General features: G+C 40.8%; 2 protein-coding genes across 2 annotated transcripts in view; one reads left to right on the top strand and one right to left on the bottom strand.

Annotated features, from left to right (window-relative positions):
- Positions 1-18,268, bottom strand: part of jarid2 (jumonji and AT-rich interaction domain containing 2) — a 46,856-nt gene extending 28,588 nt beyond the window's left edge. The window contains 2 exon segments of the mRNA XM_022226660.2: positions 16,438-16,542; positions 18,128-18,268. Of these exon segments, the coding sequence (XP_022082352.2) occupies positions 16,438-16,485 (48 nt within the window). The 5' untranslated portion in view covers positions 16,486-16,542; positions 18,128-18,268.
- Positions 18,269-18,310: 42 nt separating this feature from the next.
- Positions 18,311-25,265, top strand: pigt (phosphatidylinositol glycan anchor biosynthesis class T). Its single transcript, XM_022226661.2, has 10 exons — positions 18,311-18,570; positions 19,469-19,646; positions 20,469-20,596; positions 21,124-21,233; positions 21,664-21,936; positions 22,374-22,518; positions 22,791-22,991; positions 23,110-23,275; positions 23,764-23,844; positions 24,244-25,265. The coding sequence occupies exons 1-10, from the start codon at positions 18,372-18,374 to the stop codon at positions 24,593-24,595; spliced, it is 1,833 nt and encodes a 610-aa protein (XP_022082353.2). The 5' UTR covers positions 18,311-18,371; the 3' UTR covers positions 24,596-25,265.
- The last annotated feature ends 320 nt before the right edge of the window (positions 25,266-25,585 follow it).

A 25,585-nucleotide genomic window follows, 5' to 3' on the forward strand; every position in this document is an offset into this window, starting at 1 on the left:
CACACATCAAATACACGTATTTATGCAGGTACACAATAAAATTACCAAATTTAGGCGAGTTTGATTGTTGTTATTATAGCGTATGATGTACATAGGTAATAAAACACAAATTGTTCAATATTTCTGTTCAGCAGCACTGCAATTGGCACTGCAGAGCAAACCCATGCATTGATTGACGGTGGAGATATACATGTATTTCAGTCTAGGGGGGGTTCAGGACACATCGCCAGTAATCCAAGGAATAAACCGCATGGATCAAGTTGGGTCTGGAAACCTTATCCAAATGTCAGCCTGCGTGAAGTTGGCCCCTTGACACCAGTGTAAAGGCAGATCACTTACCCAAACAGTTTCTATGGAATCTGCAAGAAACACTCTGGTAACTTCCTCCCCACTTTGTGAATGAGCAAGAGATGGTGTGTTTCACACAGAAAAGTGTCATTTTGGTAAGGACATGTACATATAGCACATATACACAGTCATATATTTGTTACCTCGTTGTGGGGAATATGTTGGAATATAGACGTTGTGGGGACCAAGACGTCACAAGACAATTTTTTTCCCACATTTCAGTCACTACTTTCAAAACAAAAGAAACAGTTCCCTCCATGCAAGGAGTGGCTACCCATCAGTACTTGGGCAGGCACATGGTTGAGTTGAACAAACATGCCCCATGTTGTGTCTCACGAGGCTGCCTAGTTAAAACAGCCTATACCCAGTCCACCTTTCTCCTCTGAGCCAATGAGGGGGTACTTCTACATAGAATGGATCGGTTGGACTCCTTGGAAACCTGTAGCACACATGTACTGTACTGTACATGTAGAAGGATAGATGACAGACCAATAAGCACCCTCTTCAATCTTCTGGGAACCTGACTTTCTTTTAAATCCTACCGATATGACGACTCTGCCATCACTATCTCCCTACTTCAACATATGACACATTTAGAGCAATCTTGTTACGGTACATTGTTTCAGTAACCTACATGTATGTTGACTCCAAATCTCTTGTACATACCGGTACATGTACATGCCACTGATGTACATGTATGTGCCACTGATGTACATGTATGTATGTGCCACTGATGTACATGTGTGTGCCACTGATGTACATGTACATGCATATGCCACTGATGTACATGAAGTCCTTTGGTAGCTATCAAGACTGAACTTAATCTTTCCTCATTATGTGAATTCATGCAAAAGTTTTTTTCCATGGGAATATATCACCACGGTAATTCCAGCTTCCGACACTATTTCCCAGGAAGGAAAGTACACCTGACAGTTAATAATGAGAACACTCTATAACCAGCCCAGTAACAGGCACTCTGTCATTCTCAAGTGTTAAGCCAAAGTTCAATAAACAGTGTACATGTTCACTGTAGTGCATATGCAGGAACGGTATGCAACCTGTCCAACATTGTAACAATTGCTGCTCTGATTAACTACAAATATCACAGGTTACTTTACATTTGCCGGAACCACACTTAATTAACCCTCAACTCAATATCAATTTGCAGACTGTAGATAGAACTGGAACAGAAGCAGCCATGCAGCCACTCTTATCTGACATGGGAAGACGGTGCTAAATTAATTTGAATTTGTACTGATGTAAGTTTCATCTGTTAGTGGTGTGCTCCACAGAAAGACGTATACTAGCGTGTACATGTATGCACACATACTAATTGTGCATGAATGTAGGGTTATGAAAATCTAATTGGATAAAGTATCCTAAAAGCTTATCAAACACAGATGGAAAATGAATTAGCACAAGGCAAAGATCAAACAACTTCACAGCGCCTTCTGTAATCTTCATACCAGTCATGTTCAGTAAGTCTTGCTCTTGACATTCCTGCAAACTGCATTATATAAGAAATTCCCCAAACTTGACTAAACCACATGTGCAAGCTAGGCACACTCAAGTTGCTGTCCGTTACCTTCGGGCAAGTACAAGTACCAGTCGTGTACAGTTGCACTGGTTCTTGAGGTGACCAGACAGAGAGAGACAAACAGCACAACAAACTGACAGACACTCTCAAACAAAAGTCTCACCACTTTTATCATTTTGCATTTGTCAATTCCTGGCACGTCAGACATCCCCTTCAATATGTCCCACGTTTCCCCCATATCTTCTCTCCTACATAAAGAGCATCTGTCTCTCATTCGCTTATTTACTCTCCACACGAGCTCCTTCTTGAAGTGAGAAAGCCCACCGAGGATGCAGGGCAATTCACAAGAATCTTATCAAATATTTCCCTGTGGTCAACTACACCTCTGGACTCCTAAATTTATACATCACACAACCTGCTGGTGTGGATGTAAGGGGCAGACACACACAAATCTCAGTTAACCTGTCACATTTAGCCAATCCAGACACGGTACTCTCTGCAACGATTCAGTTCAGGAAGCCCCATTTAACAAGCCAGGCAAAATATTGAGAGAGATAAAAACCTGACAAACAAACCAGGTTCAGCTGCTGTTGCCAGGGTGCAGATGTTGCCATCTTAACCACTTGTGACACTAACTTCCTATTTCTAATCGCCTTCACCGCAGTTCAACCTCGGAGTGTAAAATGAAAGCCTTCGTCAAGGAAATTGGATAGTCTCCTTTAGGACTACATAAACTACCAATTAAGCAATGGTCAACTAACCAACATGTCTGCAGCGCTCAATTTGACATTCTCAAAAGAAAAAAAATTGTGGTTATGTGGTTTTGCTGTTGTAACTCTATGGAATGGAAATGGATCTGATCAGGGTTTGTGATGAGCTTGTGATAAAATAAATCTGTGGTAAGATTTAAGTGCAACTGATTACAACCAAGCAATAGAGATTTCATAATATTATGATGCACGGACATCACCAGGATTTTTCAGGGGAGGGGCGGGGAAAGGGACAAGGTACTTTTTTGTGGGGGGGGAGGGAGAGGGGAATCCGGGGGAGGAGCAAAGCACTTGTCAGCAACACACTACACCTGCAATAAACCATTCACAGTGGAAGGGGGGCTTAATTGTGCAGGTTTCTTGAGCACATGGGGTGATTTTCATCACCTTTCACCTCTGTCATTTCTTTGGCTTTTTCCTCCTTTTCTCCCTTTTTTCTTTTCCATTTTATTGTTGAGGGGGAGGGGGCTTACCCAACCTCTTGCAACCCATGAAAATGTGGAGCAAATACCAAAGCAGCCAAGGCAGGGGTTGCTGAATAATGAAACTTCATCCTGAGAAAGTTCAAACTTGCAAGGTTTAATCAAGACTTCACACACTTTACTCTTATAAACTCAACCTGTAGTTCATACATGCACCTCCCAGTGGACTATCACTCCGGAAGCATGCCCTGATCTACTGCCTCCTCCTTCTCATCCCCAGTACCACCATTACTGAGAAGTCTTGGCTGTCTTGCCATCAAATAACATTCCTGATTAAATTCTTCCTCCAGGCATCTCTGTTTCTCTTCCCATTACCTCCTCGCTTGCTTCCTCTGACCTGCATCTTTCCGGGTTGTTCTGATTTCCACGTCTTCACTTTTCTTTCCAATTCTCTGACAGCTTTTGCTCCCACTGGCATCCAAATTCCCTCCATCCTTTCCCTTCAATCCCACGATTCCTGCCTCGCTTCCTGTGGCTCCTTAATGTTCACACCTTTCAATAAATTCAATTTACAAAGTCCCTCCGATCCATTCAAATGCCCCAGCTATTGTAACACACATAGCTACATGTAGATAACAACAGAACACCAGCTTTATGTACATGTATTTACATTTAAGGTTATTTCCACTGCTTCTTTTGTTTTTTCTTTAACTGTAACAGAATGAACAATTCCCCCTCCAAAAAAGTAAAAAAGCAAAAAACCTACATAAATTCTTGATTGCACATGATATGAATGCATATTTTATCTTAAACATTTCAAAAAGCACAGTCATGAAAAATTCCAAGACAGAAAAAAATCTGTGATTTGGAAAAGAACATCTGTTGAACTGAGATTTATATCTTGCACATGGCATGTGACCGTTGTAAACTCATGGAATAAAATCTCATGGCCAAGAAGTGCACATGTGAAAGAAAACGGCCGACTTTTCCAGAATGCGACGAGACTGGTCTGATTTGAAACTTCTTACATGCACTTTACAAGGGGGACCACTGACTAACTCTTCATCTGTTCATCCCCCGGAAACCCAGACAAATTGGCTTTCCCTGAAGTTCAGGGCAAGTTGAGTCTACAGGAGAAATGGAAGACAACTGTGCCGGGTGAGAGACCCAAAGCAAATATTATTTACAGCATACTGTTTGCCCCTCAGCAGATGTGGAGAAAAGTCTCACTTGCACCGATGACAAGAACACATAGTGTCATCCATAAGAAGCGTTGTCCATATTACGGGACGTGTACATGCATGTACATGTACACGTGGGTCTGAATCTCAGCAGGTTACATGTATGTGCCATATCCACTCACCATGTTAGATTTCAATCTCCAGCACCATTTCAAATACGAGTTTGACTTTATTAAGGTTGACAGCCAGTCCACATATTAACACATTGGTGCTAGCTCTTTCTGTGCACCCAGTCCCTCCCTCAAGTTCTGGTGCACAGTCCTACTTCTCCCCTCCCGTATTCCCCACGGACCCTGCTTGTAATTCCCTAGGATAAGAGAAAAGGGAAACTGGTCAAAGGAGAGTGGAAAATGACACTGGGGGCAGAGGAATAGGGTGAGCAAGGCACCAGACTCAGGTCACATTTCTTGTCTTCATCCCAAGTCCCTTGGAACTTTCCTCAGCTCCATGCTCTGACTTGTCCAATCAGCAGGAGGGCACAAGAGGGCGGGGACAATGAGTCAGAAGGGAGGGGGAAAGGAAGAGGGGGCTCTGTGGTCATTCATCATCTTAATGCAGTCATTCTGTATCTCAGACCCTCGAGTCCAATCATGAAGGGAAGCCTACATGTTCTTGAAGACAGTAAATAGATCTATGGGACAGTGACTGGATGGAATAGTTGGTGAAAGTTTGGGACTAGGCAAGTGGGCGAGGCAAGAAAGGAAAGGGAACTTAAAATGCTCAGTTTATCCACCAGAAACTCATTACGGCTCATCTTACTTTCTCCTGGGATAAGCTTTGGCTAGAGATGAGTGGACTAAGCAAATACATGTAGAGAGGGGGGCGGAGCAACAGGGGCTGCAGAGAGGTGGCTGAGATAACACTGATTGGTTTGTCTAGACACTAGTCAGCAATAATTCCAACCATCAACACTTATTCCTCATGAAGCTCCCATTGCATACTAGTGCCTTTCCCCATGTACCAATACATGACTGTCATTCTCCCCTGCTGAAAACATTCACGCATGCATGTACTTCAGTCCGCTACACTCATCCAAAATCACTCATCCATCCACTGCATCAGATCTACTCTGCTCTTTGGCTACAAATAAATGTACAGGGTCTGCTCTTTTGACGTCACAGTCGTTTTTTCCCAACAAGTGGCTGCTAAAACTATGGCCAGTTGTTGGTACAAAATGAAAGAGAAAGACACAAGGTATTCAACATTCCACGCAGATATCAGAACATCAGATGGTAATACATGTACTAAACCCATTTGAAATTAATGAGACAAATGTCAATTTGAACAAATTGGAGGTAAATTTGAAAACTAACCAAAAGGTGATATTGTGCAAACTTTGGTCATCCACACAAGAAGTAGGCAAATTGAGAGTGGTCTATATACTACGTGAAAATCAGAAACACAGACAAGATGTCCATGTGATCATAACTAAACAGATTACTGTAACTGTCCATTGGAATCACTGCTCATTCAATGCACATGTACGACCTGGCCTGATATCACAGAGCCATCAAATGCACCATTTTCAACTAAAGGTGTGTCAGTTTCGCTGAGATCTCAATCAGCACACTCAGCATGTTATCCCCATGTGCACAAGGATCCAACTTCAATGATTAATACAACGATGGAAATCTCTATGCATGCCCATGTGAGACACACGGTATCAGTGGAGCGTGAGTCTTTCAGACGCTCTATAGTAATCAGAATATTTTTTGAAGAGTTTACGTCAGAAAAATTGCTTCTGAAACACAACTCAGATTTGCTTGTACTCTGGCATTTTTCATCATACACACCTTTTATAATGCAGTTAGCAATTGTGTCTAGTATCAAAATGACGTACGACATCAGCCCAAGGAGACCATAGCACTCAGGTTTCTCCATCCCATTATCCTATCCCTAAATAATCAACCAGAAAATGTTGAGCCTCGTTACTGTAACATACATGTACATACAGGGGATATCATGCTATCGTAAAACATGCACCGGTGCATATAAGATGTTGATCGGTCGTTGGGTTGTTTGTTTGTTTGATGGGTTGTTTGTTTGTTTGTTTGTTTGTTTTCATACTGCCATGACATCATTATATCTCCTTTGCCCTAATCCTCCATCCCAGAGCTTTGAAAATAAAAGGTGATAGATATATGAAGTGCTGGGCCATTTGAGATGTTTGGAGTCTTGCAAGATTGATTTAGACTATCATCAGCCGCCTCGCCAACCGGTAATGCCAACTGCTTACTCGGAGGCTGTGATCAATCATGATTGTGTTGACGATCGGTGTCTATACCCTCACCCCAGCGAGCAGGCAGTAGTCTGACAGTGGTGATGGTATGATCCCACTGCCAAACTGGGCCAGCAGGGCTGGATATAGTGCAAGTCATCTGTGGAGTGGCGCTACTCGCTGAAAGTGTCAAGAAAAAAACATTATCACCGGATAGGCTGTCATATGGGGTGCGTGTGCACTATTTGCACAAGTCCACTGCAGGTTATAGGAACACTTCTGTGTGGGTTGACTGGGAACTGCTGGATTCTCTTTCAGTACTGAACAACATTTCCAGGTCAACATGCAGTCTTTTTTGCACATATGCAAAATCTCAGCTTATGTGTAAGATCAACTCTGGGCATGCAGAATATCCAAGATGTCATTTAAATGTAATGAGTATTACAGATGTACCGTATGTATGAGACATTTACACATAAACATCAGAAAGTCTCCCGCATGAGAACACTAAAAACTCTTCTACTCACCAGTACTCACATTTTTACAAAGCATGAGTATACAGTCACCACTAGGGTTTTGATTTATGCATATATGTACCATTTATTTTCCTGAGTGAACAATTATGGCATGCTGTGGTGTCAATCCGCATTCAGAGCATTTTGTGAAACATATCCCAAGGTGCACCTTTTTAAAATAAACACAGGACACACTGGGGAACATGCCCAGTGCATACAAGCCGCAAAGACACCATGAGCAAGTTTTCAACAGTTTCATTCTCCTGGTAATTTGCAACATGCTTCACAACGCAGCTTTCAATAATGCACGGACCAGATCGCAAGTCCTAGGCTACTGCCACACCAAAACAACCCATGATGTCTGCCGTAATGCTCCATTAGCGTTCACAACGCTTTCCTCTCATCCCGTGGCCGTTTGTCCACATATATTTGTGGATTCATTGATAAATTCACTCTCAAGTTGACAGGTCTGTGATCTCTTACCACAATCTCAGGCCGCGATGACTGGGGTAAAATGCAATACACGTGACTTCCTAGGTAAGTGGGTGAGCAACATCCAAAGGGTAGAAATTCAAGAGCCAAACAAAAGATGGGATTTTGTCAAGAGAGAGAAAAAAAAGGTGGGAGTTGAAAAAAAAAAGCAAAAACATAATCACTCTCAGGGATTGAATTTCTACTGGGTGATGAATAAGCAAGTCCTGAATTACAAGTCCTGTGTCCTTTGCAAAAGTTCTGTCTGTAAACTGGGTCTCTCGTCACAACCTCCCGATGGCTGAGATACATTCAGTTACTTTCAGGGGATTGAATGACTGAAAACAATGCAAAGTGCCCATCGTGCCCACACAAGTAGACAATGTGCAGGGACGAGTGACGTGTGAAGATTCACAAGTCAAAGAGCAGGTATGACGTACGTCAGTTTGATTGAAGATATTCTCCTAATTCAATGCACATGCACTCTAAGTCTAATTTCCTCCAACTATTTGACGCATTTACATGTTACAAGACGTCAACCAGGGTGCACTAAACACAAGGCACTGGAGCAGAGTAATGGATTGATAAAAAAGCTTTGTGCAAAATGCTGCTACCCCATGTTGTCTGCATTGATTGGCTGGGTACTGTCTACTCTCCATACACCACGTCTGTATCACTGATCACGCATACATACAGTCCAGTCATATTACAATCCCAATTCGTCTTTGTCATGTCACAAGAAGCAATGCAAGATAAAACATGATCACACTAAATGTAAATGTAGTGAAGCGTGTGCTACCGGTAAAGGTGCCGTTCACCCTGTATTCTACACTTTGCATTCCCATGTGGCAAGTTTAGATATCTCTTGAGAGTGTTGCAGATATAACTGCTGTAATTTCTCTTCTGGAATCTTAATCGTGATGTGAATTCAAAGCAAAAACATCAGCCGATTGCTGCTGGTGTCCATCCATGAAGAGGCCTCAATGTCCAAATACATGTATCATGAAACTCAAAAGACCAACCCGAGAATCAGTGGTTGCAATTCTCATTACACGGATTATTTAACTATCCTAGTACATCCAGGAGAAAGGAAAGACAGTACAATAACAGATTTAGAACCAAATACAAATAAACCAAAAAGTTGGAACAGTGGCAGAGCAGAGACAATTGCAACATACTAAATTGACAGACATTCTGCTACATTTTGAAGGTTTAAAACTTTCCATAAGTTTTCTTGTATGTATGTACATGTACCGGTATTTGTGTACAATTCACAATCTGCATTTCTCACAGTTTTGTTAATAAAATGCACATGTACCAGTATTTCTAGATAATGAAGCAGTTGAGAAACACAGGTCAATGTGAACTTGCTGTACATGTGTATGAATAATTTATATGGAGTGACAGAATTTTTGAAAAGTGACTTTTACAACTTGAGTGATGAATAGATTAATTTACCTGATTAATGGATTAATTGAAGACAATACAGGTACAGTATGTATGTAATTAATCTAACCCGCATACGTGTATGTACGTGTACACATTGAGTCGTTATTGATTACGGTTTAAAAATTCCTAGACCGCTGGATGTTACACGTATTGCATGCAGTTGAGGGAACTGAATCAATTTCCACAAAGAAAGCATAACAACAAACAAACAATAACAGAGCTTTCAATTCAAAGTTTGAATCTACTGGCATCTACACTGTACATTTTATTTAGAGGTCTGTCTCTATTTTTTCTCATGATCAGCACCCAACCCTGCTGGAGACAGGCCTCTTCAGCAAGCGGTCTATTTCACCTGTGTCATGTTGATTTAAACAACCTAACTCAGGTGGACCAAACTGGCCCTGACCCACTGTTGACACTGCCTACTGTACACAGTAGTCTCTACATATTTTCATGAAGTGTATCAACAGTATAAAGGTACCTTGCCGACCAGAAAATGGGCGGAGCTTGGTATACTGCACAGAAGGAGGAGGAAGAGTAACATTACTACCAGTGCAAATCTCCATCCTTTGGGGTTTTTAAATGATTTTGTACATGTATATGTGATTTTTGAAAAATGATTGAACATGATAAACGTTGATTACTAGTACCGCTACATTCAAAAATACATTTAACCGCTGTACACTGTGAAGGCCTCCAACTTAAATTAAAACTTGTGTGGGTGACTAGAATATTCCTTAAGTAACATCTGCACTTTACTGCAGAATATTTTGGAGGGGGTAATTAGGGACAGGGGTCCCCAGGAGGGGGTGAGAGGGGACGGGGTCCCCCAGGGAGTAAGTGAGCAGGGACAGAAGTCCCCAGGGAGGGGGCTGATTGGGGACAGGGGTCCCAGGGAAGGGGGTGAGTATGGACAGGGATTCCCCAGGGAGGGGGTACCGGTACTAGGGACAGAGATCCCCCAGGGAAGGGAAAGACTGCAATTACATTACACTCATTTTTACTGAACAAATATGCTCTGGTTGCATGGTGTAATTACCAATTACAATGTACATGTACTTGTACATGTACACATATGTACTAGTAAACATGTGCATACATGTAACTGCCATGCAGATGATCAATATGCACCTAATATGAAAACGTGATCCTTGAAATTCTTGTCAGAGTTCTTATCAGATGTTCAACATGAAAGTGTTACAGGCCTGCTGTGTCTGTGAAATATATCTGATTTACACATTGATAAGTTAAACTCTACGAACCTGAACTCTAATTACCGGCTCATTCTGTACATGCAACAGCATGAAATTAAGATGAACCCCAGCATCTTGAAATAGGCGATGATCAAATAAAATGAGTGAAGATAAAAGGTCTATGCATGATAACATTCACTAAATATGAGACAGCTAGGTCAGTCATGTGCATCACTGGTCTAGTGCTGACTATGCCTGCTTTTAGAGCAACCTCGTACATCACTTCAGATCAAATCTAGGTGACGTAGGATCAATTGGTGAGTTATTGTGATTGATCGAGGAGCCTGAACGAATAATCTTCAGCACTGACATTTTCAAACTCACATATACCGTAAGAATCGCACACAGGGGAACGTGGGGTTTTAGGAAATCCGACTTGTTTGTGTACAGCTGCTATTAAATTCAACAGTTTGTTTCAACTGTCATGAGAATGCGAATACCGTACAAGATAGAAAGGATTGGTGCTCTTAAAAGGGGAAAATAGACAATATGGAATGACCAAAATTATACTCTTTATACTCAAACTAGGACTTCAAATCCAGCCATGTACAGCGAAAAAAACTAACCAAGCCATGCAGTTGCTAACCCACCAGGTGCTGAGTATCGGCATAAAGGCTGCACATGATCAAAATAACCACCACGGTCAGGGGCAAACACTATACGCGTATACATGTAATCTCAAGTATGACACCTTGACTACCAACTGACCCCAATCAATAGTGAAGGTCAGTTCTTGGTCAGTTATTAACTCTACACATCCTTGTGAGGTTGTCATACACAGTATTTCCAGACAAGCCTTGGTACCAGTATTTATAAAAAAAAACCTTTTGATTGGGTCAATCAAGCGTAAAGCATCTCCACAGGGCTGCTTAATGACCATTATTTGCCCGTGAGACTGCCGTACATTGTGCATTACCATTTTCAGGAACAATTTTTTCAATAACTTTACTAAACAAATTGATCATGAATTATAAAATTGATGTACAAATATACAATACCTACAGGTAACAGTACAAGGTACCTGTGTGTACATGTACATGTACCATATGTATGTATAGTGTATACACTGTAATACATTGTTATACATTCTGCACAAAGGTCATCATTTATTGCAAGGTCTTGTTGAGATCAAATGCCATGTACATGTACTGTACACAGGACTGATTATCACTGAAATACAGTACAACTTGGGGCTTTGGTAATTTTAACATGCATGTTGACCTACAAAGTGCGATGGATACACATGTACATGTACATGTATGTACCGGCATGGTTGCATACATGTACAAATATCCGTAACATCTGATAAACAGGGAAACTGATCAGCTTCAAACTGTGTAGTGCGCGGGCTCTACCAGTGTGTACCAGTATGGTTTAGGTGTAACTATCACATCTCTGAATATGCTTGAAGGATTTGGCTTGATGATCCATGGTGTACATGTATGTTACACATATTTACTTTTGTTATATGCCTCAAAACATTTTGACTGGGAAGAGGATCTGGCTCAATGTTTGACTGAAAAGGCAAAACGAATCATACAAACAGCATTTCAGAATTTATCGTTTGTCTAATGTCCTTTGTGAACTTTATAAGACCTTCCCATTTGTTTTGAGGACATTTCAACAATGAACAGCACCTTTACAGTTTGAACTTCAGTACAAAAGGGTGACCTTTTAAAATAATGTATACATGTGAACAGTTGTCCCAGGTCCCACAAACACACCCACAGGACCAGGAAGTACATGTAGAGCTGAGTTCACACATACCACTAACCCGTACCCTACCAGGGCTTAAGGCCAGTGTGACCTGACACCTGGTCAGATCATACAAGGCCTCTAGTCTTGGCTTCTGTGGTCAGACACAAGCCAGACAAAACAAAGAGTTCAACCAAGGTTCAGGCCAAATGCCAGGGGACATTCAATCTGGCTTGGTCTCCCACATGCTCTGTTGCTTCAACCACTCGGTGAATGGAAGGTTGCCAGCAGGCTGTGGTTTCATAGTAAATCCAGGCACGGTAAACTCCCCCCCTTCAAACATACATGTACCCACCTGGCTAAAGCTTGGCATCAATCCAATCTAAACCCCAGGAATGCCGTTTCCAACTTTTCTTTAATTTTTTTTTCCCTCCGAGTGTCAGTTTCATTTTATGGTTCCTCACAGATTGACAACTGGTATGTTTACAAACTCGTGAATTCCAGAGGTTAAAAATAGACTTTGTTACTGTAAATTCTAAACTCAGTACTTTTTTAACACTGTCTCACCCAAAAGAAGGCCAATGTAACTGAGGTAGAATCCTGAGATTATGTTATAACAGGCAGGAAATCCATGTTTCAAATCATCATTGAAGTTTGAGAAAACTGATTGATGATCCATAAAGACACCCCCCCCCAAGAAACTTCATTCCAGTCAAAATACACGATGATGAACACGAACATACACAGCATGCTCGTTCCTTCCAAGAGAGTTCAAGATAACATGCCAGTGGTCTGTTGTTAGAAAGCTGACACAGGTGTAGTCCATTGATTTTTGAACGGATGTTTGCATTAAATACTCACAAATTAAAGGCATTCTGACCCTCCATTCTACACGTATCTGCAATTACTAGACCAACAGCACCAAGTTCATGATAAAAACAGGTGGACCACAAGTAAGATTGTACAACAATGCACATGTGTATACAAATGTCTTATGTTTTAAAGTTTTATGCAAATTAGTTGACAGCATCACTGAGGAGCACTTTGCAGAGATTATCAAATTTCCTCTCTTGTCAGGTACTGGATTTAACCAAAAAGCTGTGAACAAATTGCGCAACGTTTTTGATGTAAAAGACAGCATCAGTTTCCAGTTTGCAGCTTACAACCTTCACACAAATCCATTCCAAAAACCTCAAACAGTTGAACGGATATCATCTGCCAGGAATAATTATTATCATGTATCTCATGGTCCGTGAATATGCAATAAACATACCACTGAGCCCCAGAAAGCTTACCTACAATATGCACTGTGAGTGAATACTACACTGTGTGTACTGGGGCTTACATGTACGTCAATAACTGTAACAGATGCTGTGGTCCTAAAGGAAGTGATCATAATTCCTCCAGACTTTTAGTTTACAAACTTTTTGAATGAGGGTAGGCAGTGAGTGATGTTTGCATGGCCTGGCTGAAACTTAACATTTCCTTTCTAAGATGTAGCAGCAGGCGAGCTAAATGTTGTTGTAGCAATGTTTATTGCTTACATTCAATTTCCTAGGGTACATGTAGATTGCGTCTCTTTGCCGACTGAGTAAAGCTGCTGTGGGTGAGGGACTTGACCTACATGTTAATAAATGACGGATTAAACTGTTACTAAGCTACTCTAATTTCAAGTTCCCTTCAGATGGGGAACTCCCCAGGGCTTTCATTAAAGGGACTTTTAAACAGGTTGGGATGAAATGTACAAACAGTCCGGTGAAAGAACTTCCATTCATGTGGCGTTTACGGTGAGATACACGTAGAATGGGACGGGATTGGGAGAGGAAGAGAAACCAACAGGGGTACTGAGCGAGATCATAGAGGTAAAAGTGTTCACTTCCGATACCTAGTTCCCTGGGTCAAATTCCACTCACATCTTCAGAGCAGTGCTGTTAAAAGGAGTACCGTGTTAGGTGTTTCAACCACTTAAACTCAAACTTCAACAATAGCCTTATCCAGACATATATGGCATGTCATGGTCAAAAAATCTTCTATAAACCATGCACAATGCCTAATGTTCAATTGCTAACGATGTTGTAGAACTTGACGTACCACCAGCACACATGCCATGTACATTGTTCATGTACATGTAAACTACACAGAAACAGGTGGACGTGGGCAGACCTCCACGAGGTTATGGAGACAAATTCATTTGTTAGGCAAATTAGGACCTACATGTCGTTGTAGGGACATTTTCTGTCCCTGTGATGTTTTCGGTCCCCACAAAATAGGTGAAATATCATGTGTTTAAAAGCCCTACATCTAACAAGTACTAGTGCACACATTTGTGCGTCTATTTTGCACAAAAATCATTCTTTCTTCTGGTCATAATTTTCTATAAGCCATTTGTGAGTTAAATTTGAATAAAATCTGGTACACCAAGTTATCTGATTGCACATAAACATAACAATTTGAATTCCCCAGACCAAAGAGACTGTTGCTTTACCTCGTGATTTGGGGCAAACTTTTGCATAGCGACCACCATCTCTGGAATGAACTGGTTCCTTTTTGCCCTTCTTATCCACTGAGAACAGTGTATTGTTGCAAGGCGTCTCTTGTGTAACTAAGCAAAGCTTGCCTGAATCACGAGGTATAGCAACAGTGGGCTTAGTATGGAGAATTCAAGTTGTTACGTTCATGTGAATTTAAAGAACTCAGTGCACCAGATTTGGGTCAAAGTTAACTTGCAAAAGGCTTATTGGAAAGTTGTACAAGTGATCACAGACTGCGACATCACATTGAACCCAGCACTTCTGGAGAACGAGCTCAAGACAAGAACCATAACATGATCAATCCTGTGTTGAACAAAATTGGAAATCCCCCGGGAAATCCAGCAGCATTAGGGAACCAAAACATCCAAAATGATTTCCTACTCTGATTTGACGGCTCATCTAAACCGTGTTACCGATATTTGGTAAAAAAAACTCACAGAGTTCTATAAAGTACACATTATAGTTCAGGTAGCAATTCAGAATTGCAAGGTAATGTACATGTTTGCACTGGTCAATACCGAAGAACAGAACACTTTATAAAAGTTCACGTCTGGTGAGTTTTGAAATGTATTTCCAAAGTACTACTTTCAGTTTTTTGCAGTAAGCTATACAAAGCTGAAAAAATCCCTTTCTTTTCACACAGGATAGTAACAAAATAACACAGGATCATTTGCTGGAAAAGGAACTTCCTAGAAACCAAATACGTGTGCATCACGGATACATACACACATGTACACGTATATACGTCACACAACTTGAGGCTGTAATTCCGGGGTATATAACCTAGGATTTCCCTCTGGCTTTTCCCTCTTCCAAACAAGGAGATACAGCAACTTTGCAACGATAACCTCCAATTGATTCAGCCATTTACAATGCACACATACCTTAAGAATGGCTGATACCTTATTTAAGACAGGCAACTATCGCTCAAATGGAATGAAGAATCAAAGATTGCTTTTTGGAGACACTTCAAATCCAAGACATGTCAACACTACGGCATTGTATTACAGTGTATATCTTAGCAAATACCATTTATCAACTTGCCATTTTTCACAGCTGAATTTGGCTGATTTTTCAGACATGAACCAATGAATTTGATCAATTTGATCATGTCATGTCTTGAATTTCCTCGATGAAAGAAGAGCAAGCCCTGGCCTTCCTAACAGTCTCTATAATTGGTCTGAGAGTAAACAAGAACAAGTCTGGACACGCCCCTTCTTGTTTCATGGCACATCAAGTCTTTCAAAAGGTCCCTTAAGAACACACCAGTTGGCATCAAATCACCAAGGGTCAATCCAGAACTAAATCTATTTGGGGGGGAGGGCTTTGGGGGCACAAAAATTTGGAAATTTTTCATCTAACCTTTTATGGCCTTTCTGAGGGGTGAGGTTACATTTGGGGGCTTTTAACGGGCATTGAGAAGAAAGGAAATGAAACTAATCAGTAACAAAAATCATCTTTCAATGTTTTCAGAAAAATAAATCTTTTGAATTTTTTTCTAGGGGAGGGGGGAGCATGGTTCCCACTGATCTCCAACCATCTACCCAAGTATCACTGTACATTATCTCACCAGAAACCCACTGCAGTACAGAACAGCTTCCAGCATATGCATGCCACACAGCTCTACCCACACCTTTAGTACACAGTTCAATATTGAATAACAGAAAGGTTTAGATTCATGACACGGGTGAACACACTGCAGGCTGGCTTCAAGTTCCAAACAACAACACTTTGCCAGTTGAAATGCGTCTTGACACAACTGAACATTCCAAATTAGTGGCTGCCTGTCAGGTAAAATTGGCAGAGCAAAAAATCTCCTTGGAGATAGAGCTGTGTATAATCGGATGCCATTTAAAAAGCACAAGTTCACATACATATCATTGGTCAATGACCTCAAGGTTAGGGGAAAAATCAAGCAATGCATGTAAGTCCATTTCTCAAGATAAGAAATAAAACTAGTTAAAGATGAAGAACAAACTTGACTGACCAGTTTCTTCTGGATACGTTTTCTCTTGGGGCGTCTTGCTGCATTCATTATTCCTTCACAGATCACTGTTCACTCTGTTGTACCCAATCCAACATCACAGTATCACTGGCAATAGAGGACAAAAAACAGTACCACCTGTTGTCAGTTGGGCAGTTCAAGCCGTGTGAGACTTTGATGAATACACCGCTCTCCATTATCACTTTCAACACATCATGCTCTATGAAAGCCACCTCAGGACCGTGGTTGATCATTGCCCATTCCGCCAATCACAGTGCTTTCAACATTTTGCATTCCCAAAGAACACACGTTACGTTACAGTTTCATGTTCTGATTCCCTCTGTCCTACTTTTCATATGAAAGTCATGTGCAAGAGGGAAAGTGGTTCGACAAATTAGTTAAATGTCATTAGTATATTTAGCAGCAGTCATCTAAATGCCAGCCTTCCCTTCAATTAGCTATCAGTAATAATCTGATAACATACTATGTACTGTGAACGTTATTTTTAGTGCAGCGTTAACAGTGAAGTACACTTGAACTGCACAATAAGGTCACTGAACAAAATTTAACCTTGTTAAAGCTGTAAGAAACTGAGGGAACTTTCTGGGAATGTCAATGATTATCATGGTAATCCTTATTGTGTCTTGTAAAACATTGTCGCCTTCTCAGTCTTACTAATAACAATGATTAGATTTTGAAACAATTTCAATGTAAATACTAAGCATTCCTTGAAATGAAAAAAAAAGGACAATCACTTGTACTATGTGTACATCCTTCGCTCTTTGCATTTATAAGAGAGATTTTATGGAGGTACATTTTGACATAAAATGGTCCCTTCTACAAATGGCCAAAATTTATTAGCTTAATTCTCCACTTTTCTTTTCAGTCCTTCCGTCAAATAAAGTGTTGATTCTGTTAAGTGAAGGTTAAATTACACTCACTAACATTGAGAAAACAGTGAAAAATTTTTAAATTGAAAATTTCAAATGAATTAGAAGTTTCAACACTCAAAAACTGCTAATTTAGTATCACAGCCATGGTTTTACTGATGATTTGAAGAATCCAAATTTCAATAGCGACAATTTCAAAAATTTACTGTACAAAACATCGCCTGTGATTCACTTATTTGCCAATGTATAAACTCAACAAAATTACAGAAATATTTTTCCGAGATACAAGCTCTGCATATAATTTGTTGCTTTGTTGGTTCTTTTCAGATTTTCTTTATTTTGGGTTAATAAGGCTTTCAAAATGCAAAATATGTTAACAAGGCCTAAACACGCTAAAGGGGAAAAGTTTTAATGGTACTGTGCAGCATTACATTTTCTTTTTTTCTTTGACCATGGAAAATATCATGTCCAATTAACGCTATTTAGACTTTCAGTCATGTTATTAATCAAACACGGTATCACCATGGTTCCTTCTGAACTAAATTTTAAACATAAGTGTTTGGAAGGAACCTGCCCACAGACGTACAACTCGAGTTATACACCACAACCGCACCGACAACTGATTTGCGGTTACCAATCAATCCCCGTCGCCCGGCGGCTGCTAACCATGTCATTAAAGCGTACGTAGGCCGTACCGATCAGAAGGCACATACTGCCCATCGCTGTATCCGCTGTACTGGACTCAACGCGTAAAACGACCCAACAAAACTGGGAGCTTTAAAAATGGACGGCAAAGAACTCACCTCTAGCAAAAGATCAAATTAAAAGCTGGTTTTACCGCATGCACGCGAGCCGGTATATTCCAGACGACCTCGGCAAATAATCCAACTCCTTGGCTGCGGTCATACTTGCGTGGTTTGGGATACTGTGCCGCTGAAAAAGAGAAAATCTACAACAAAGAACTCCCCGCGGACGCCATCTTCCACATGTGCCGATTCGATTTTTTTTCCGCGGACCACAAAATGCAACAGCGCCCTCAATGACAAGATGGCGGCTCGCAGGAGAGGTCGTGTTGTGGTTTTTGGTGTGGTTCTGGCGGTTGTTTTGTTCCCTTTCGTGGGTGCACTGGGTGAAGATAGCTTTTGGGAGGAGTTATTCTTCAAGCCTTTACAGAGTGGACACGTTTACTCACACTTCCAGTTCACTACAAGCTGGAATGTGAGCCTCACAAATGAAATGAATGAAAGTATGTACTCTGCCTAGTATGAAGATTCATTGCAGTAACATGAGTAGGCCTATGGAAACGAGGCCTCTGCATGTTTGAGCTTATCTATCATGTCTATTGCACGATACAATTTGCATGATGGGGATGTGACCCGACCCATACCAATAGCTTTGGCACGTGAAAGCATGTGAAGCTACGGCATAGGCCTAGTGCTTTGCTGGACAGATGTGGTCGAAAGATAAAATATGTTACTTTACCCATTGTAAGGATGACCAGTCCCAACAGTACTCAGTAGTTGGGTGGTCAAAACTTCCAGAACTGTAAGTTTTTGCAAAACCTTACATTTTTAACAGTTCTGGAAGTATACACTGTGTATAACGTCAATGACGGTGTAGTTGCCAGGGCCCTAATTTCGCCACCTGTCAAGTCTGATTGGTTTTCACAGTAGGGCCTCAGTGGTGAAATAAGGAACCTGGCGACTATACCGTCACGGACATAAGTGCTTCAGTTAGCGTTAGTCCCGCCTTACCATAGCATACAGAAATTTGTCAACTGTCGTTTGAATATACATTGAAATATAGAACATACCAATTGAGAACACTGCTGATCTTGGTGAAATATCAATACTTCAAAACATAAAAATTGCTATGGTAGCAGGTGTTGGCCTGGTAGCAGTAAGTGACATAGATCACTTGTAGTGTATTGAGACATTTTTTTCTCTGGTAAAGTGCATACCATGATGCCAATTTGATCCTGTGGGGTTGCTAGTGCATTTTGCTTTTGGAAAATTGAATGCATTAAGTTTGTGTGTTGCATTATTATTTCAAATTCAGATTCAGACAACCAGTCTATTTTACGATCCAACAACTTGAACTCTTCTTAGTAAAACTGATGACTTATGTTTCTCATCCAATGGCAGTGTCCCACTACAACCTGTTTCCAAAGGCTCTTGGTCAAGTTATCACCAGGTACTCTGTTCAGGAACTTCATATCTCCTTGACACAAGGCCAGTGGAGGTCCGAGAATTGGGGGTATCCAATCACATCAGCACCCCCAGGGGCACAGCTGTGGGTGTGGTTCAAGCCGTCCACGCCAAGGTTAGTAAGCACAATATGTGATTCTCTGGGAAAATCTCCTCTGCAACAGTCGGGTTTTAACCAGTGTATTTTGAAATGGGATGGTCCCATTTGCCTTGAAGTAAAAAACGAGCTGTCCAAATTGCTGAAGTTTAAAATTACGTGGATTTCTGTCACCAAAATGGCCTGTGGGATGTGCAAGAGATGCCCAGATACCCCTCTGCCTGAAACATTGTTTCGTAGTGGTGTATCAGAAGTTGGTTTCAGAGTTAAGGCAAATTTTGCCCCAAATCATGGCTAGATTCTAGAGGTGAACGACTCTCACAGTGTTAATAGATTGCCATGTGTAACTGCAAGCAGTTAATCCTGTGCTCCTTTTGAAACTTATCTTTTGAAAGGCAACCTTGGTAAAGTAACTCAGTGAATTTGGAAATAAGACTAGTGGTAATGATTCTATATAGTAAAGATCTTTGCTAAATGGTAACGTGAGAAAGAAAAGATTTGTTTTGGAACCTTTCCCCACCTAAGAAAAAAAATGGTGAAAAGTACGCCCACACCCAGTGAACCAAGATGTATGTTGAATTGTTGAAATTCAACCAGTAGGGAGAAACATGATGTGTTCTCTAAGAGGTACACTAACGTACGTTTCAACCCAAATTTCAATTTATTCATCAGAGTACACAGGTAATAATTTGCCAGGAAATTTTATTTCACTCATTCACTGATACCTCAAGTTGGAAAGGAATAAGTTAACTTTGCTTTCAGTTTCAATGTGGCTGACTCAAGAACAAGATTCACTGTTTTCTTCGTAAACCTTCCTGTTCTCTGGTTCTGAATTGCTAGCGTTGACGAGTCATGGAAGGGGCTGATCAATGCCCTCTCAGGTCTGTTCTGTGCCTCTCTCAACTTCATTGATGATACCAACTCTGCTAAGCCGAGGGTATCCTTCAAGCCAAGTGGACTTGCCTCAGGTAGGGATTAAAGCATCCCTTACAATCCACTTCCCTCCCCACCAGCCTGCATCTTGATCTGGTTCTTCATTTACAGAAATCCTTCATGGGTTTCTTGAAGGAAGGAGGGAACAAACTGAGTGGTATCTCTCCCCCTTCCCCAGCCGTCTCTTCCCCCCCCTCCTCTGCTGTCAACTGAGTATGGTTATTTTTTTTTACTATTAAATAGAAGAATTGTGCTGATGCTCAGACAGAACTTCGCCTGCATGCTCAGCATTAAGTGCGATGCCCAGAATGGACAACAAAGAACCACTTTGTCTACTGTTGCCAAGCGTCTCAAAACCTCCCATTGGTCAAATTGGTATTACATAATCATGAAAAAATGGCAACATGTTCCTCTGCTTGTGTGCAAGAAGACATTTGTAGAAGAATTTGTACTGCATTAATAGCATTTGGTTGTCTAGAAAATTGAATTAAATCAAGATATTTATTTCATTGACAATGAGCAATTACCTTTGCACATATTTGTGTTTTTTTTTCATTCAAAGAATCTTTTGCTAAGAATGCAGCCAACTTACGCTTTGCCTCCTTGCCGAGAGAAAATGTCTGCACTGAGAACTTAACACCATGGAAAAAGCTTCTTCCATGTGATTCTAAGGTAAATGACAGACCAGTAACAAGACGCGTTTAATGACAAAATTAACATGTGACATTTTGACATTGTCAGCCAAACATTTGTGAATGGTCACTGTGTAAAGTTAGCTTCAAAGAAGCATGCTACAGTAGTCAATAAGTTGACGTAAGAAAGACCAAACTCACTCATTTCCTTATGTATGAATTTGACACGTTGAAAATGTTTTTAATTTGCTCTTTAGTGTCATTCCAAGGATTTTGTTTCATTTTCATGAGAATAAACTGATAAGAATTTTGCATATAATTTACTAATTGAAACAAAATCATATGAAATGAATTTCTGTTTCATATACATGGAATAAATGACTTTTCAGTCGTGAAGTTATGTTTTTTCTCTTTGCCTTCAAATGCTTTTTATCACAAATCCTTGAAAATCAACCAAACAACCTTTTCAGGCTGGTCTGTCCTCCCTCTTCCACGCTGGCAACCTGTACAATGCTAACTACCACTCCTTAGCTGTCGACCTCCGACCTGTATGCGATGATTACCCAGCATGCACCAGGCCGGCCTTGGAGCTCAGCCAGTCTTTAGCCGTGGTGTTCAACCCACCAGCCAGTCATGACGGCAAGCAGGATTGGACGCTGCGAAGCCTGTTTGACCGTCCCTTAAGCAACGTGTGTCCCATGGCTGAAGAAAGCAAGATCTACATAGACATCTCTGATGAGAGTGTCAGTTAATAATTCCGTCTTCTTCCATTATGTAATCTGTCACATGCAAATTTATACATGTAAGAAGCGTAGATGTACCGGTACGTTTCCTGATTGTTCCTGGCACTCTAAATAAATTGGCACACCTTCGGATGACTTTTCCACTAGTAGCGAATTTGTAAACAGTAGTTGAAATGTATTATCTTTCCACAAGAAATGGATTGTAACCCCCTCAACCAGTGCTGTATTTTGTGGTGTGAATGTAATTAGTGACCTTGATTTATCGCTAGATTGTAAAAGTTTATTTATTGATAATAAACGTCAATTTGATGGTAAGAGGCCTTTTGAGAGGATGTCCGCAGGGAGTGAAAAAAAACTCCAGAGATATTTTTCCATATTACAAAAAAGTTTAATTTGGCAGGTGCATAATTATGGGAGGTTTTGTCCCTTTTCCATAGTTGACCAACCCATGGCTACTCACCCCAGAATACGCAACCATTTCCAACAGTAGAGGGCGCACCTACGCTGTTTACGATTTGAAAGAGATCACCAAAGAGCACAAGATAAATGTTGCCATGAAATGGAATGAAAGTGTGCACTATGGTAAGTAATGAAATCTAGGAAAATAGTTTGGGTTCCTAACAAAAATATTTCCTTCCACTTTCTATTAGGAAAAGTTACTCAGGTTCTCAACTTCAACTACCAACATTTTGCATTCAAAGGAGACCGTTGAAGCTTACAGTTGTTATGATTGACGAAGGGTCAGAAGTTTGTGAAATCACTGCTTAGTGAATGAGCCATATTCCCAAAGCATCAAACTTTCAAAATCCTCCGTTAACATCACCAAAATTAATGTCTCTTTATTCTGATGACAGCTTCAGTGAAGCCGCCTCACCTTCATGCCCACCGTTTCCTGTCTGGTTTCGGTCAGGAGCAGGGAGGCATCACATGTCAGCTGTTTAACAGTCACGCCACCGAGGCCCTGCGTGTGATTTACATGGAGACAGTGCCTTGGTTTATCAGACTGTATTTACATACACTGAAGATTGAGAACAGCCTCCATGTAATCAAGCCAGGTAGGTTATGAAGACTTTAATAATGTCGTGACCGCTGACTATTTCCATCAAAAAAGGAACAGTGTAGAAGGCCTTGAGACTAAGTTCTGTATTGTTGCTTGACAACTTTGATCTGCAGAGAAGCAGCTTTATACCCCAGGCAATGACCGGTCCAATCCTTACCTCCTGGAACTCGTCTTGACCCTACCGCCGCAGTCAGTCACTACTCTCAGCGTCCAGTTTGACAAGGCATTCCTGAAGTGGACGGAGTATCCTCCGGACGCAAATATTGGCTTCCACATCAGGTAAGCCAGCAAGACTGTCAGCCTTCACAAGCCCTTTTGTGGTTATGAGGTATAGATCTCTTGTTGCAAATCTTGAGGTTGTTTAGAAGTTATTTCCAAATAGGTCACTTGGGAGACATTTTGTGGTAAACTTTTCAACATTAGGGAGACATCGGTCTTAGGGAGACATTTCAATGTCTCCCTAATGCTCCAACTACCAAAAGGAGGAGTATTTTTTATGTCCACATTTTGAGAGATGATAGATTAGGGTCTGAAAGGAAAACATGCAAAGTTTGGTTAAAATTGGATCAGGGAATATTGAATTATGGGACGGTAAAATTTGAAAAATGTTGTGCATGTTCCTGTGGGAATGTCTCCCAAGTGACCCATTTTCGGTAATATATAATACTAGAGTTATGAAACAAGCCGTCATCTTACTCCAATGGAGACAACAATCATTTAAAGCGATGATAATGGTGGTGCTCTTTCTGTATTTTGGGGATTCACAGTTCGGCCGTAGTGTCCACCATCATGCCTTCTCACAGCAACTTTTCGGCAACAAATCTACACAGCGCCAGATTGCATTCAAGGTTTGTCTTAATGCATGATATGTAAACAGAAATGCAGGTTTAAAAGCATTCACCCAAGAATATGTGTTCCCTCCTATATATCAAGAAAACCCAGTAAAATGCCCTCTTTGCAACACTGAACACATTGTGAAGGTACATGATTTCACTCGCCATTTTCCCTAATTCCGTTAAAGCTCTGGGTTTGAAACATTGAGTCACCGTAATAGGTAATAATGACATATTTAGCCCTAGAACTCGCAACATTTTTAGAAATGGCTACAGGAGTAATTCACTCATATCACCTGAACATCGAGTGAGATGATCAACCCACGGACCTTCTACTCAAGGTCCGTGATCAACCTAAGTCAGCTTGATTAGAACGCTTCAAGTGATGTCCAATCTTGTCTTGCTTTTCATCAGCTTGGCTGATCCTGTCTCCGGCAGTCCATTCCTCCGTCTCTACACGGAACCCCTTCTTATCCAGCTGCCTGTGCCTGATTTCAGCATGCCTTACAATGTCATTTGTCTCACTTGCACGGTGGTAGCCATTGGCTTTGGGTCCCTCCACAACCTCACCACGCGCCGATTTGTCCTCACATCTACGGTATCAGCCGACGGGGGTCTGAAGTCTAAAATCTTGAAGTTTTTCAAGAGATCTGCCAAGGATGAAGAGAATACATCCGATGACGAAGGAGATAAGGATAAGACAGTTACCAGGGATAGACGAGCCGGCGGTGATAACGGAACAGACTTAAGAAATGAGGACAGTTGATAAAATTATATTACAATTGGAAGTTGGTATTAATTGATAATAGAATCATGTAAATGTTTTGTTCATAATTTTGTTGGTTTGCATTTGCTAATTAAGCTGTCAATTTTTAGTAGTAAGTGTACAGGTCAATCTTTGTTTTGATGTGAGCAGTTTAAATTTTATTATGTTTATGCCATTTGATGTCAAAGTAGATGGCAAATTGATCCTTGATTCCATGTATCATTTATCAATTTCATCCTCTTTTGTCAGTATATTGTATCCTGAAAATAAATGATAGGGTTTTAGGTATTTCCAAAATGTGATTCAATCAATTTGTGGAGTAGCGGAGACGATGTTTAAAGAACCCCCACCCTATTTTTTTCTTGTAAATCGGGGCCAAACAACAGTAACAGAATTTCAAAGTTCCCCAGCTTATTCTCGAATAACCAGCTTATTCTCGAATTTATTACTGGGAGCCAGTGGCCTTAACCTACCCTCCGCCTCTCCCACAATACCCTTTATGTTTACAATTGCTACCCCCCCCCACACACACACACACACTTGCGAATTTTACATTACTTGGAATGTATTGATTAAATTGGAATATAACTGTTGTAATAACCGGTTATTGTCGTACAAAACTAAAATTTATTTAGAAGTCGATTAAAGTACCAAGTACAACGACGTTTGACCTTTGTTTCATGGAATGATGCTGGATTTATCGTTATATCTTAGCACCCATACCCCTAAAATGGAACGTTCCACATTCAGGCACGTGGCTCCTGGGTTGGAGTTTGTATAGAGGGCAAATATTTCAACGATCAAGTATGACAAACCTACGGTTTTTGTCTGCCTTTCCGACATCGAATGTCCTCGCTCTATGATCTGTGATCCTACAAAGAAAAATACGAATAGCGCTGGATTACAGGTTTGGAAAGTTTATTGGGCCATATGACGTTTGTGTTTTTTCCGGTGAAGCCAAAAAATTGCTTGGATGGCAATATAAAATCG

The sequence above is a fragment of the Acanthaster planci genome, linkage group LG06 (genome assembly GCF_054643075.1).
Source record: "Acanthaster planci isolate LZ-2023a linkage group LG06, COTS_SCS, whole genome shotgun sequence".
NCBI lineage: Eukaryota > Metazoa > Echinodermata > Asteroidea > Valvatida > Acanthasteridae > Acanthaster > Acanthaster planci.